General features: G+C 47.5%; 1 protein-coding gene across 6 annotated transcripts in view; it reads right to left on the reverse strand.

Moving 5' to 3' along the window:
- ST8SIA5 (ST8 alpha-N-acetyl-neuraminide alpha-2,8-sialyltransferase 5) overlaps positions 1 to 15,745 on the reverse strand; it is a 78,868-nt gene that overhangs the window by 26,850 nt on the left and 36,273 nt on the right. For 5 of the 6 annotated variants that reach the window (XM_021092612.2, XM_021092609.2, XM_084965001.1 and 2 more), the window contains one exon: positions 2,287 to 2,379. The exons of the other annotated variant lie outside the window; for it this stretch is intronic. In XM_021092612.2, the coding sequence (XP_020948271.1) occupies positions 2,287 to 2,379 (93 nt within the window). The remainder of the gene's footprint in view (positions 1 to 2,286; positions 2,380 to 15,745) is intronic. 6 annotated transcript variants of the gene reach the window in all.

Raw genomic sequence — 15,745 nt, forward strand, 5'->3', positions numbered from 1 at the left:
CGGAGTGGGATGGACTGGGAATTTGGGGTTAATAGATGCAAACTATTGCCTTTGAAATGGATAAGCAATGAGATCCTGCTGTATAGCACTGAGAACTATGTCTAGTCAGTTATGATGGAGCATGACAATGTGAGAAAAAAGAATGTATACATATATGTGTAACTGGGTTACCTTGCTCTACAGTAGCAAATTTACAGAACACTATAAACCAGCTATAATGGAAAAAATAAAAATCATTATAAATAAAAAAACAAATATACTGTAGAACACTTGGAAAATAAATATGATTTTATAGTAAAAAAAAAAAAACACTATTTTAAAAAATAGAATCAAATATCTGAGTTTATTAGCCATTTGAGATCCAGGCAGATTCTTTAAGAGAGGAGAGAAACACTATTCTGCTGATTTATAATTTATATATAGTAGTTCAATTACAAAGGAAATATAGCTAAAAAAAGAAAAAAAATTAAAAGTAGCTAATAGTAATAGGTAAAAATGTCCCCATTTTTATTTAAAGAAAGGCTCAGAGAGGTTAAGAAGTTTATATAAAGATGCAGAGCTGCTAAGGCCCAAAGTCGGCTTTGGATCCCAAGTCTGCCTGACCCCCAAGGCCCATGCTCTTTGAAAAATGACCACATGATCTGGAAATCACATCAAATGGCTGGAGGAGCAGCGGTTCCTGCCTGTGGGCTGTGGACGGCAATCCGGGGATCTTATCAGGGGCCCAGGCATCCACATAAGCACCCCCCACCCCCTGGCTCCAAATCAACTGTATTTCTTCCACATCCAGATACACTGCTGTCCCTTGAAGAGCACAGGGCTTGTGGTCCACCCTCCCCATCCGCAGTTCCTCTGCATCCACAGATTCACCCAACCTCGGACGGAGCAGCACTGCAGTATTTACTCTCGAAAAACCCTGCATATAAGGGGACACTCACAATTCAAGCCTGGTAACTGGGTTCAGTGTTCAAGGGTCAATGGTAACTGTTTTAAAATAAACATAGGAGTTCCTGTTGTGGCTCAGTGGTGAACAAATCCAGCTAGGAACCATGAGGTTGCGGGTTTGATCCCTGGCCTCGCTCAGTGGGTTAAGGATCCGGCATTGCCATGAGTTGTGGTGTAGGTCGCAGAAGCAGCTGGGATCCTGAGTTGCTGTGGCTCTGGCGTAGGCCAGCGGCTACCGCTCTGATTAGATCCCTAGCCTGGGAACCTCCATATGCAGTGGGTGCGGCCCTACTAAGACAAAATAAATAAATAAATAAATAAATAAATACAAATAAAATAAAATAAACATACATCCTATCATGAGAAATGCAACACAAATTCTTCTCCATTCACGGCAGTCCTAGGAGGTAGGCACACACACTAAAGTGTTCAGCATGAAATGTGCTTTCCTTGCATAGGTTGTAAAAGAGCCACAGGACGTATACTTTTGAGTGGGGGGGGGTCAACACAGTTCTTGTGCTATTTTTTTTTTTTTTAAGGTAAAAGATGTCCACCCATAGGTGCTGGTTTATGCAGACTCTCTGGAAGGATGCACGAGGATACATGGGTTACCTCTGAGGAGAAAACCAGTGTGCAGGTCTGTGGGAAGAGGACTTCTACCTTTGAGTATCACTTGAATGCTATAGCCTTTAATTTTTAAAAAAATTTATTAAATATATTTCTATAGTCACACCTGAGGCATATGGGAAGTTCCCAGGCTGGGGACTGAATCTGAGCTGCAGCTATGACCTACACCACAGCTGTGGCAACACCAGATCCTTTAACCCACTGCACCAGGCCAGGGATCGAACCTATGCCTCTGCAGCAACCCAAGCTGCTGCAATCGGATTCTTAACCCACCACACCACAGCGAGAACTCCACAAATGTAAAATTTTCAAAAGGCAACAGCAAGAGGGCAATGCTTGAGCCACGAAGTACTAAATGTCAGGTTAGATGCTCCCATGCCCTCTTCGATTTCTATACAATAGGAGCCCAGTGCTGATAATCGTGGAGACTGGTAATTGAGCCCAGGACTGGAATGCCCAGTCAGCAGAGGTGACCTTGCAAACTTGCAAACTTCGCATTTTTCATGAAACACACACAATCATTTCTGTGTCCGGTCCTCCAGGGCTCCCCACATGCCAGAGGCCCCGGGGGAAGCAGACTGAATTCTTGCTCTGTCGTGATCCATCAAGTTTCCTGTTTCCTAGGGCCATGGTCCCTGCTCCCCGCCCCGCCCAGCCCACCCGGCCATGCACCACCCCCACCCCCAAAGCCACCACCAGGCCAGCCACACTCACATGGAGAGCACCTTCACTTCCAAGATCTCGTGCCTCAGCTCCAGGCATCTTGTGGAGTTATACTCAAAAGGGCCCTCGTAAAATTCAAAGTACCTGGGAACCAATAGGGACAGAGGTTACCATGCAGAGAAGCAACCAGGCTTTCAGGGACCCGTCAGGGTAGGGGCGGGGAGCCGGGGGGGGGGGTCTGTAAAAGTTAATAGGTGATTGGGGTCTGTCTCCAAGACCTCTAATGCCCTCTGGCTTGATAACTGGGTGGGTGATTACTCACAGCACTCCCACTGCCCTGGGTGAACCCATTTCAGTAAATTATGCCATTTCTTTTTCTTTTTTCTTTTTTTAGGGCCACAGGTGGAGTTTCCCAGGCTAGGGGTCTAATTGGAGCTATAGATGCCAGCCTACACCACAGCCACAGCAACTCAAGATCCAAGACGAGTCTGCAACCTACACCACAGGTCACAGCAATGCTGGATCCCTAACCCACTGAGTGGGGCCAGGGATCGAACCTGCAACCTCATGGTTCCTAGTCGGATTCATTTCCACTGTGCCACGACAGGAACTCCACATCATGCCATTTCTAAGCAGGTGTGGTTCCACGTAGTGGCTTTGAAGGGGAGAGGATGCTCTGGGCACGTTCTCCTCCGAGTTCTTCCTACAACTGGTCTTTGATGGAGGCAGCCCTGGGAGTCGGGGCAGCGAGGCTACAGACCTTCAGCCTGGAAGGCTGCCAGTCCTCCCCTTTCCTGCTCTTTTCTCCTTTCTCCTCCTCTTGGGAAAAGTGTCACACAATGACAGCCACAAGCAGAGGTGAAAAAAAGCACACGGTGCTTTTTCTACCATAAAAAGCATTTGTTCCCATGTTCTCATTGACACTCACACTCACGCTGTGACTAGGTGGGACTCTTTCTTTTTCCCCATTCAGCAGTTAAGGAAACTGAGGCTAAACAGATGATGCCCCAGGTCACACAGTCAGTGTGGAGGTGCCAGTTCCCTCCAGAGGCTGGCTCTAGGCACATCAGAGCCACCTCACAGTTCCTTCTGCAGCTTCACACAGAATAACACTATCGATTTCAGCCAATACCACTGAGTCCTTGTCACGGGCCAAGTTCAGGGCCTAGCGCTCTATGTGGAAGCTTTCACTTTTTTTTCTTTTTTTAATTGAAGTATAGAGATTTACAGTCAGTTTCAGGTATACAGCGGGTGGTTCAGTATTTTTGCAGATTATATTCCATTATAGGTTATTACAAGGCAATGGGTACAATTCCCTGTGCTATATATCCCTGCTGCTTATCTAATATATTTTTTTTTGTCTTTTTAGGGCTGAACCCGCAGCATAGGGAGGTTCCCAGGCTAGAGGTCAAATCAGAGCTGTAGCCACTAGCCTACACCACAGCCATAGCAACGCCACATACGAGTCGTGTCTGCAACCCACACCACAGCTCACGGCAACACTGGATCCTTAACCGTTGATCGAGGCCATGGATCGAACCCTCGTCCTCATGGATGCTAGTTGGGTTTGTTAACCACTGAGCCACGACGGGAACTCCTGGTTATCTATTTTATACATAGTAATTTGTATCTATGAATCCCATATTCCTAATTTATCCCTCCTCCTCCCCCCTCTCCTCTGATAACCACGGGTTTGTTTTTTAAGTCTGTGAGTCTGTTTCTGCTGTACATGTACAATCATTTGTATTATTTTTTAGGTTCCACATATAAGTGATATCATAGAGTATATGTCTTTCTCTGTCTGACCTATTTCATTAAGCATAGGAGTCCCTTTCAATCTTTACCATGAGTCTTCCAGCATCCTGGTCATCACAAGCATCCAGAACAAGCTCTGGGAATTAATTGACTTTCCCAGAGCCATGTAGGTGGCAGGTGGCAGAGCTGGGTCAATGACCAGAGTGTACACTCAAGACAGCTCTTGTCCATCCATTTACGAGGACAGCTGGTATTCCCTGGACAGGGCCTTCTAGCCTCCCACAGCTTTCCTGACAGTTCACACCAGTCCAGGAAACAGTCGCCTGATTGGGATGGGGGTAGGGGAGGAGGTATGCAGAATTCCCTCCAAGACAAAACAGAGTAGTTCACGGCTAGACTTAGCCATGGAGGCAGAAGGGTCCTCCAGGGCAGAGGCCAGGTGCACCCTCCCCCCATGGCCTCTCTTTCTGGAGGTTGTCAAAAGACACTGGAGCAGGTTAAGCTGGGAAGGTAAGATCCCAGGACAGCACAGATTCAAGAAGCCTTCAGGATTAAGACTCTCTAAACTTGGGTTACTGGCCTCCTGACAGGTAGCCCTAGAGAATCAGAAGTATGGATGGTGCCCAGAGCTGCTACTGGACCCTGCGAGCCACAACCAAAGTTTCAAAATACAGTCCTGGGATTTCCCATTGTGGCACAGCAGAAACAAATCCAACTAGTATCCGTAAGGACACAGGTTCAATCCCTGGCCTCATTCAGTGGGTTAAGGAGCTAGTGTTGCTGTGAGCTGTGGTGTAGGTCTCAGATGTGGCTTGGATCTGGTGCTGCTGTGGTTGTGGGGTAGACCAGCGGCTGCAGCTCTGATTCGACCACTAGCCTGGGAACTTCCATGTACCACAGGGTTGGCCGTAAAAAGAGAAATGAATGGAATGGAATGGAAAGAAATAGAACGGAAACGAACAGAACGGAATGAAATGAAATGAAATGAAATGAAATGAAAAAATAAAATGTCAGTCCTTAAGCATTTCCCACAAACCTTCCCAACATGTGATGGAAGCTGTTTCACATACATTCTCACACACCTAACTTACATGTACAAATTTATGTCTGTGCTGCTCTAGAAATACTGACATTTATCCAATAAATTGGCTTCTTTTCAAAATATTTGTATAGAAGTTCCTACCATGGTGCAGTGGGTTAAGAATCTACCTGCAATGGCTCAGGTAGCTGAAGAGATGTGGGTTCAATCTCCAGCCCAGCACAGTGGGTTAAAGTATCTGGCATTGCCACAGCAGCAGACCCAGGAACTTCCATATGCCATGGATGTAGCCATAGAATTTTTAAAATATATATTTTAAATAATTTTAAATTATTTCTTAATTTCATATTTAAATTTTATTTAAACAACTTAAAATATGTTATTTAAATTATAACTTCATACATAATACTTTAAACCACTATATTTGTAAATATTTGTTTTTACAACTATAAAATCATTAGTTTTTTAATATCATATTTCAGAAATTTAAAATAATATTTTAGAATATTAAAATATATACAACTAATTGGTTCCTATTTATTTACAAAATAAGTCAGATCCTTCACACATCTTAAAAGAATTTAAGCAGATTTCATAAGAACTAGGCATTGAGGATCTTCCAAATATCACACTCACCTTTTTCTGTTTCCCTTGTGTTTTGGAATTCCTTTCTGTTTTTCTCACCTGGCAAACTCATATTGATCCTTCAATACCCAACTCAAATACCCCCACTTCTGGTAAGCCTTTTCTGATGTTTACTTTCAAGGTCCCTTTATACATAGTTTCTTAATTACAGCAATAGTCTGCATATAATAGTCTATTTATATATCTATTTCTCCTTCCAAATGAAGAGTTATCTCAAACATGGGGAATTTGACTTTGCTATCTCTGTGCCTCTTGCACTACAGTGCCTCTTGCACTACTAAAAACATTTCCCAGACTCCCTTGTAGGTAGGGTTCTAGATGCAATTTAGATTCCACCAATCAGTAGCATGAGACAGATTCAGAGTCATGTTCTAGAAGAATGACATGGCTCAGGGCATTGTTTGGCTGGGGCAGACTGTGACAGAGGTGGCATGGCTCTTGGAAATTGCAGTGGTGGCAGCACTTTCATGATTATATCAGAGACAGCAGCTTCCACGGTGGCCCAATTTCACAATGCAGTTCACAGAGGTGTTCCTGGAAGCTAGCCTAGACTCCTTCTTCAGGTTTCCCAATGATTCTGTGCTAGCTCTACCCTTAACTCCCTTTCTGCTTTAGCTAAAATGGATTCTGTTATCCGCAACTAAGAACTAGGTGTCAACCTCAGGTCACAAAGAAGTCCATGACCTTGGCTCTAACTCACATCATTTTTCCAGTCACACAAGAATAAGTGAGGTCTGGTGTCTTATCATGAAGATCATCATTTGCAACTAGAACCAGTGGCACTAAGCCCTTTGGAACCCACTGGGTCATCTGAAGCCATGAGCTCAGGCTGCTACTAAGGAAAGCTCCAGGTTCTAATGATGTAGAAAATAATCAGGAGGAGACTTATCCTAGGGTTCTCAGGGGGTTGAGAGAGTTGCACACACATCTGGGATATCCCTCTAAACCAGCTGTGTGACTTTGGGTAAATCACTTCTCTCTGGGCCTCTTTTTTCACCTCCTTAAGTCACTCTGTTTGAACTAGGTGACATCTAAAGACCCACCCAGCACTAATACAATCCCAAGGTTCCTTCAGTGTATTCCAGTTACTATCTAAGCCAGAACAATCCTATGAATTAATAACCCACGAACAGGAGAAACTCTCAAAGGAAGTTAATCCAAGTAGCACCTCCCTTTGATCAGCCAGCCTCTCCACCTCCATCACAAAGCATCCCATCCTCACCTCTGCCAGCCTCCACTCAGCCTTCCTTTCTCCTGACTCCCTAACATCACTCATTTACACATCACTAGGCAGTTCAATGACTCCAAATGGTCTTGTGTGGTGTGTTTGGTGGCTATTAGGCAGAGAAGATTTCAGAATAGGGTTCACATCCTTCTTGGCGCCTTACTACCCACCTTAAAAGGTCAAGATGTTCCTGAGCCTTGGTTTCCTCATTTGCAAAATCAGCATAAAAATGCAGCATCCTTGACGGGGTTGAGATGAGCATTTCAGAGAAAGCACTAGCACAGTGCCTGGCAAACAAGAAATGCCCAAGAAATGTCCACTCCCCTCCTTCCCTTTTCTCCTGCCATTAAAGGGCAAGAGCTACCTGTGGATGGCCAGGGAGTCAGAGACATGCTTACAGCCCCTCAGCTGGTCGATGGCAGCGCTGAGTCAGAGATAGATAACTCAGGAAGTTCTCCACCATCTGGACTGGCTGCCATCCTCCTTCTGCTGCCATTAGGAAACCTCTCTCCTGCCTCCTTGAGGGTAAAGCCCAGGCTGAGTTCTACTTGGATGTGGGGATGTCCTCAATCACCCATCTCTGCTGCAGATTAACTATGTGTTTCTCATGCTTTCAAAAACATCTGGGGCCTTGCTGGTCCCAGAGAGACTGTCTCTCCCAGAGCTAACCAATTCCTAGAGATGGTAAACAGCCTGTGAACACACCTTTCTTATGCAAACCAACCAACACAGAGCTTATCCTCCACCACCAGCACCACCACACATCTCCTCCTCTCACACTTAGGGCCACTTATCCCCCTGCTCTAATCACCCTGGGGTCAGCTACCAGACAGCCAGGGACAGCCTTCTGCCCCAGAGCCCACTGAAATTATTCAAACTGGTTGAACTTAAGCCTGCTTACCCTGCCATATCTGTTCCTTCCGTAGAAACTACTAGGGGCTCTGACCCACTTTTCCCCTTCACTCCTCCTTCTTCTTCCTCTTTTTTTTTTTTTTTTTTTTTTTGGTCTGCACTTGAGGCATATGGAAGTTCCCAGGCTAGAGGTCCAATTGGAGCTGTAGCCGCTGGCCTATGCCACAGCCACAACAATACAGGATCTGAGCCTGTCTGTGACCTACACCGCAGCTCATGGTGATGCCATATCCTTAACCCACTGAGAGAGGCCAGGGATCAAACCTGCATCCTCATGGATGCTAGTTGGGTTCGCTAACCTCTGATCCATGACAAGAACACCTCTTTCTGCCTCTTGACTGGTTCTGATGCTTCCCCATGTGGCCCTACATAGCCATTGGTGCTTTCTGTTTCTAGGGATCTGTAAATATAAAAACCTTTTCCTTCATGACAGTCATTTCCATGTCTACGTGTCTTACAAACCTGATAACAAATCCGAGGTACCCTGAAAACACTCCAAGTGGTACCTCAGCCAAATCATCAAAATCATGCCAGGCTTATATCAAAAAGCCTCCGTTTTCTGTCTGAAGAATGGAGCCAATAGCCCTTGCTTCTTTCTCCATCTTATCTGAGCTTTGCTTTTGGGAGACTGTGCTGCTCCATCACAGTATCTAAAGGTGAATGACTTGAGAATTAAGACTTTGAGAAGCACTGGCACACCGGGTCATGCCTCGATTCACCTTCTGACAGGAGGTGCAAGGACAGCATTCTGGAGGAAACCATAGAAACCCCTGCTGGGTCTGGGCACAGACCATTATGCAGATGTCATTAACAATGCTGAAATTTTTCTGTGTAATGACATGTTTATATGATAATGCTGAGTGAAGAAAGCAAGATGCAAAACTGTGATCTCCAAAAAGAATTATACATATATGTAAGTGAACATGTTGGCAAAGAAGGGAAGGACTGTAGCAAAATATTAATATTAGGTTTCTCTGACTAATGGAATGATGGGTGATTTAAAAAATACTTTTCTAGGGAGTTCACTTTATGCCTCAGTGGTTAACAAACCTGACTAGGCTGCATGAGGATGCGAATTCAATCCTTGGCCTCACTCAATGGGTTATGGATCTGGTGTTGCTGTGAGCTGTGGCGTAGGTCACTGACACAGCTCAGATCCCAAGTTGCTGTGGTTGTGGGGGAGGCCAGGGGCTGTAGCCCCAATTCAATCCCTAACCTGGGAACTTCCATATGCCATGACTGCAGGCCTAAAAAGAAAAAAAAAAAAAAAAAAGAAGAAGAAAAGAAAAAAAACTTTTCTAGATTTTCATAAGTTTTCTATAATAGGGTTATGACCCTTATTACTGGAAATCACTAACAAATGCCCTTTTAAGTCACAGATCTTTCTCTAAATATCTCAATCTGTCCCTTGAGCTGCTAGATGATTGAAAGAAGCAATTTCTCCAAATTCCTTAACCCCATTAGCCTGTTAAGGTGAGTTAGTCACCGTCTCTTCTTGCAACTCCGGAAAGACAATCTCTACCCAGCTCAAAGGGGAGGGGTCGCTGGCATCACATTTGGGGTATAAATAGTCCCAGTCGGTCAGATCAGGAGCCTAGCTCTTCTCAGATGCCACTTGGCTTCCGGCAGCCAAGTCTGATGCTGGCGCCAGGCTGCATCCATCCTGCCCCCGTCTCTGTGCCCTCAGGGATATGGGGGCAGGGCTGGGCAGTGGTGGCTGCCTGATCAGCAGGCGATGACCTCCACTTAGCGGAAAGACAAATGTAGATGTGACCAAAATGTTTCTGAACATTGGTTTCCCTCCTCCCATGCGGACTTGAGCTCCAGCTTTGCAGGTCAAGGAAGCCTCGTTTCAGCAGGCCCAGGGTCCAGTGTGCAGAGTCTGGCTCCCAGCCCTTCCCTATAAGCCAGCCCACCAGAAGGCTCCCCTGTTGACCTGATCCCACCTCCAGAGCTCCTTCAGGACCATGGGAATCTTCCTAGGGGGCCCCGACAGGCTCTGGCTGATACAAGATGTAGCCCATGCATTCAGCTTTCTACTTAGCATGCCCCTTCATCCCCAGATACAGATGGTATCCAAGAAAACAGGAGCCCAGGGAGGTCCCTGGGTCATGCAAGAGCATACCTGTTAGACCTCCACCAGCCCCAAGGAGCAGGGAATTTTGCCCCAGTTCAGCATTTCAAACTCCTGGACAGAGCTGCAGAGAACCACAGAGTGGTTTAATTATTCCACACTAAGTAGGAACAGTGGCATGTTTGTACAAATGAGGAAAAAGCACCTTTTCCTCCAGGTGAATTGGGCCACATTCCAGGCAAATGGCTAGTCAAGTGAGAGTGAGCTGGATTTCAGCCCCACCCAGCTAGATACCTTAGGGCAGTGCCCACCTTGCACAACTGTATGTGGCTGCCTGATATTAATCCTTTAACTTTGCCTCATTTAATCCTCCCAACAGCCTTATGAAGTGGACATTATTTTCCCATTTTATACCAGAGACTCAGGCTATAGAGGTAAAGCAACTTGCCCAAAGTCATTTAGTCAGTAGACAGAGAGGCACTAGGAAAGGAAGTTCAGGCTTTCAAGAGCCCAGACCCTCTCCCTAACTCAGACAAGTCAAGGTCACTGGGGGCTTCTCAGTGAGCAGACCCCTCCCCAAGTCCAAAAGCCCTTCAGTGAGTTCAGGGCTATTTTAGAGCCAGAACAGCTGCCTTCTCGAGATAGCCCACTTACTGTCAGAGCAAACACACAGAAACCCGAGTCTGAAAATTGCAGCCTGACACACAAAGGACTGGAGTGTCTTCTCAAATAGTTGCAGGGAGAGGCAAGAAGGGCTGTTACCCTTCTACCAGGAGGCCCCAGCTACCAGGAGACATTGCCCCTCCTGGGTGGTGGGGCAACCTGGCTCAGACCCCTGCCTGGGTCAGATCTCTGTCTGGGCCACTGGTTTCCTCATTTGTACACAAGAATCCCCAAAGCTGTTCTGGGAGGGTTTGGGGGGAGGTGCTGCACCTGCAGCACATGGAGGTTCCCCATGCCAGGGGTTGAATTGGAGCTGCAGGTGTTGGGCTACATCACAGCCATGGCAACACCAGATCCTTAACCCATTGAGTGAGGGATCGAACCCAAATCCTCACAGACACCATGGTCAGATTCTTAACCTGCCGAGGCACAACCAGAACACCCCCAGAGCTGTTGTGAGAAATCAGAACCGAAAACTCCACAGCCTGATACCCTGAGTGTAACCCTTGAGAGTCTTGTGATAAATGTGCTTCTGGTGTGAATTTCTTTTTTTCTTTCTTTCTTTTTTTTTTCTTTTTTTTTTTCTTTTTTTTTTTTCTTTTTAGGGCTGCACCGGCAGCATATGGAGGCTCCCAGGCTAGGGGTCCAATCAGAGCTACAGCTATCTACACCACAGCCACAACAACACTGGATCTAAGCCGCATCTGCGACCTACACCACAGCTCACAGCATCGCCGGATTCCCGGCCCAGTGATGGAGGCCAGGGATGGAACCAGCATCCTCATGGATCCTAATCAGGTTCATTAACTGCTGAGCCATGAAGGGAACTCCCCTGTGTGAATTTCAATGGAGTGTCATTCATGGAGGGGATTGGGGGTCAGAGGCAAAAAAGCCACATGCAGACACTCCTCCTCCCCAGCCAGTAGCTCTGCAGAACTCCAGATCCAGCATCTAGCACATTCCTTGCAAAAGTACATATGCCATGGCCTTATTTTCTAAGCCAGACCAGGGAGCCCTAAAGAGCTCCCCTTTTCCAAATTCTACTCAGGAGTGTGGAGTCTTCCTGGAGCCTCTGAAACCAGCACTGGTCAATCTTCCACAGGTGCACTGTCCCACTGCTCCTGGTTGGCATGGGCCACCTCCCCCAGGTCCTCAAGCCAGGAGCTGCTCCTAGTAGCCTCCTCCCACTTTGTCTTACCCCCAGTCTCTCCACTTCTCCCTCCAAGGGGACCCCTTCTCCATCCCAGGAGACGGATGTGAGTCAATCTTCTTTTCTCTCCACCTGGAATACGCTTCCTCACTGTGTGTTCCCCGTTTCTTCCTGCTCATCCATCAGAGGTCAGCTTGGCTGGCAGCTTCCTCTGGCAGCCTCCCCTGCCCTCCCTCCTCTGTGCCCACAGCTCCCGTGCACATCTCCAGCGCAGCCCTTGTTACACTGAAATTCATGTAGCACCGCCACTGCCTGTCTGTACCCCTCAGTGGACGAATTTCTCCTCTTTCATTCACCAAAGGCTTACTGGTCCACTACCATGTGCCAGGTACAATTTGAGACTAGGATCCAAGCCAGACAAATCCCCAACTCTCGTGGACTTCAGTGAGAAGTGACAAAACATTAATTCAACACAGCGCCATGAGCTCTATAAAGGCAGGAGTTTCTGTTGCAGCACAGTGGTAACACCCGACAACTATCCATGAGGACTCGGGTTCTATCCCTGGCCTCACTCAGTGGGTTAAGGATCTGGCGTTGCCGTGAACTGTGGTGTAGGTTGCAGACACGGCTCAGATCTTGTGTTGCTGTGGCTGTGGTGTAGGCTGGCAGCTGCAACTCCAACTTGACCCCTAGCCTGAGATCCTCCATATGCTGCAGGTGCAGCACTAAAAAGCAAAAAGAAAAAGAAAGGAAGGAAGAAGGAAAGAAAGAGGAGTTCCCATCGTGGTGCATTGGAAATGAATCCGACTAGGAACCATGAGGTTGCCGGTTCTATCGCTGGCCTCGCTCAGTGGGTTAAGGATCCGGCATTGCCATGAGCTGTGGCGTAGGTGGCAGATGAGGCTCAGATCTGGTGTGGCTGTGGCTGTGGTGTAGGCCGGCAGCTGTAGCTCCAATTAGACCCCTAGCCTGGGAACCTCCACATGCCAGGGGTGCAGCCCTCAAAAAAGACATAAAATAAAAAAGAAAAAGAAAGAAAGAAAGAAAGAAAGAAAGAAAGAAAGAAAGAAAGAAAGAAAGAAAGAAAGAAAGAAAGAAAGAAAGAAAGAAAGAAAGAAAGAAAGAAAATAAAAAAGAAAGTGAAAGAGAAGGAGAGAAAGCAACACTAAGTCCTAGGATTTTAGCTTGGCCAACAGATTAGATCATGGAGCCACTGAAGGAGGTTGGGAATGAATGAGAATTGGTTTGGGCCACTTCACAATTGCTAGGACTCTCCAACACCCAAGAGGAGATACAACAGGCAGGCGGATACACACATGCAGCTCAGCACAGAGGTCAGGGATACCGATGCATGTCACAGAATCAAGGGACAAAGGACTCAAGAAGATCTCTAGGACAGAGAAGCAACAGAAGAGAGAGGATGGCAGAGGCTGAGCCCATGGTCAGCGCTGACATTCCGATGGTGGCAGAGGAGAAGGAGCCAGCAAAGGAGACTGCAAAGGAGGCCTGTGAGAGGGAAGAGAACTGGGAGAGTTAGGACGTGGATGCCCAGAGCAGAGACGGTTTCTGGAACAGAAGGGTCAGCTTCATCCAGGGCTAATGGAGCTCAGAGAAGAGGGGCACGGAAAAGGTCCCACTGATCTCACAACCAGGAGGTCATCAGTGACCTTGAGAAGAAGAGCTTCAGGGTAGCAGGGCAGCAGAAGGTAGAAATAGGAGATGCTGGAGGCAGAGGCTGCGGAGGCTCAACATGAAGGAGAGAATGTGTGCAATGGACGGAATGTGTCCCCCCGGCCCCAAAGTCATGGGCTGGAATCCTAAACCCCAAGTGATGGTATCAGGAGGTGGTACCTTTGAGAGGTAATGAAATCATGAGGGTAGGACCCCAGAAACAAGATTAGTGCCCTTATAAAAGAGGCCCTAGAGAGCTCTCTAGCCCCTGTGAAGACACAGCAAGATGACAGTCTGCCATCTAGATAGAAGAGGGTCCTCACCAGAACCTGAGAACACTGGTACCCAGGCAGGCTCAGGCTTCCAGCCTCCAAACTGTGAGAAATTCTTGCTAACAAGCCTCTTCGCCTGTAGTATTTCAACAGAGCAGTCCGCTTGGACTGTATATAAAGAGCTGGTCTCGGGTGACAAGAATATAGGGTTCCTGGTGTGTGAAGGAACAGCTGGAGGAAGAACAGACTAAAGTGTTCTATGATGCTCTGAGAGGTAAACCCAGGCACCCCCGCTGAGTGGGAGGGAGGACAGGTTTTCAATCCACCCCAGGAATCCAGCAGTGGAGGATGGCCTCTTTTTTTGTTGTTGTTGTTTTGTTTTTTAGGGCTGTGCCCGTGGCATATGGAAGTTCCCAGGCTAGGGGTCGAATTGGAGCTATGGCTGCCAGCCATAACCACAGCCACAGCAATGAGGGATCTGAGCCACGTCTGCAACCTATACCACGCCCAACCCACTGAGCAAGGCCAGGGATCAAACCCGCGTCCTCATGTATACTAGTCAGATACTTTTCCGCTGCACCACAATGGGAATTCCTGGAGGACTGACTCTTTGAGAGGCTCTGGGAGCAGAGTCTTCATGGCCATCGAAGAAGGGGGCTTGAGCTATGCATAACTACATGGCATGGACAACTGGTCAGTCTTGGTGTCTTTCTTACCTCCTAAGTACCTCCCAGCCAGCCCCCAGCCCTCTTGTCCCTTCCACCCTCCATTTCTTTCCATTCTCACTCCTTTCTGTGGCCTCTTGCCCTCGCTAAATGACTGACATAAAAATCTTGACCACGATCCAAGGAGGCAGGAAACATGGGAGCCATGAAGAAGGAGAAGGGAGAACAGGCCACTCTGGGGGAACAGAGGGTTTGGGGAGCTGACCTTGGGTGAAGAAGGCATGAAGCCCACGATCATCTGAGGTGGGAACCGGCCCCCGAGAGGGAGCACCTCCTGCCCAGCAGTGACTGAGCAAGGTGGGAGTTTCACAGAGGAGGGAACCAAGGCACAGAGGGGCTCAAGTAAGTGGCTATCTGCCCAGGAGACTCAGTTCAGACTCAGTTCAGGGCCCCAAAGCTCAGAGGTCAGGGGAGCTCATGGAATGACACCACCCGAGGAATCTCAGGGCACCAACCACCCCACTTCCAAGATGGCCTCCCCTGTCTGTCCTCCACCAGAGGCCCACAGCTCTTGCATGGCAGGAAAAGGGGGAGCTGTACCATCATGGATGGAGCGCCAAAGCTCCGGCTATTTATTTATATCCTTTTCACTTCTGAAGTGAAAACTGGCCATAGTGAAATTTTACACTAAAACCAACCTGCACCCACAATGCAGGCATGCAGAAACCACCCCCCATCCCATATACACACACAGCTGTCCCCACACCTATACGTCCGCCATGGAAAAGTCTTTCCCTTGGGCTCATCTTGCTACCAAGGGCTCCTCTTTGAAATGCAGCATCCACAGGAGCAGGAGGAAGGGAGCACTTTTTCTGATAAAATCAGAAAAGCACGAAGCATAGAGGCTGGGATGGGGGGAAGAGAACACAGAAGATAAAAAGTGGGAAAGAGGTAGCAGAAGAGGATAATGGCACTAAAGACCATCTTGTCCATGGTGCTAATGGCAATACTGGGGTGGAAATTGCATGTAATTACCTACTTAGATCAATGTGGTCGTTTTATTCTAGTCTAACAGCCAGGAGCTGAGGGTAGGAATAGACGGTATAAGAGGACTTGGCAAGGACAGCCAAGAAAAGCCAACCCTGGAGTCTGTCCACAGCCCAGAAAGAAGAATCCATTGGTCATGTATGGCCCATCAGTGCTCCGACTCAGAGTCACACTGCATGGGGGTGTGTTCCAGCTCTACCACCCAGCACCGTCTGGAAGTGGGGACTCAGTTCCTCATCTATAAAGTGGGGGCAATGACAGTACCCACCTCAAAGGTCAGAGGGTGAGGATTAAATGCAGCAATGCATGTCTGGTGCCCAGCACTATGTCTGGCACACTGTCAGCCCCTAGTAGCATTGGGCTACTGGCATTGCCCATCCACAGGCTAGCCG

This window comes from Sus scrofa, chromosome 1, assembly GCF_054392235.1.
Source record: "Sus scrofa isolate SSC_HxYL_T2T_F1_AM1 chromosome 1, Sscrofa_HxYL_maternal_Yorkshire_Landrace_v2.0, whole genome shotgun sequence".
Lineage (NCBI taxonomy): Eukaryota > Metazoa > Chordata > Mammalia > Artiodactyla > Suidae > Sus > Sus scrofa.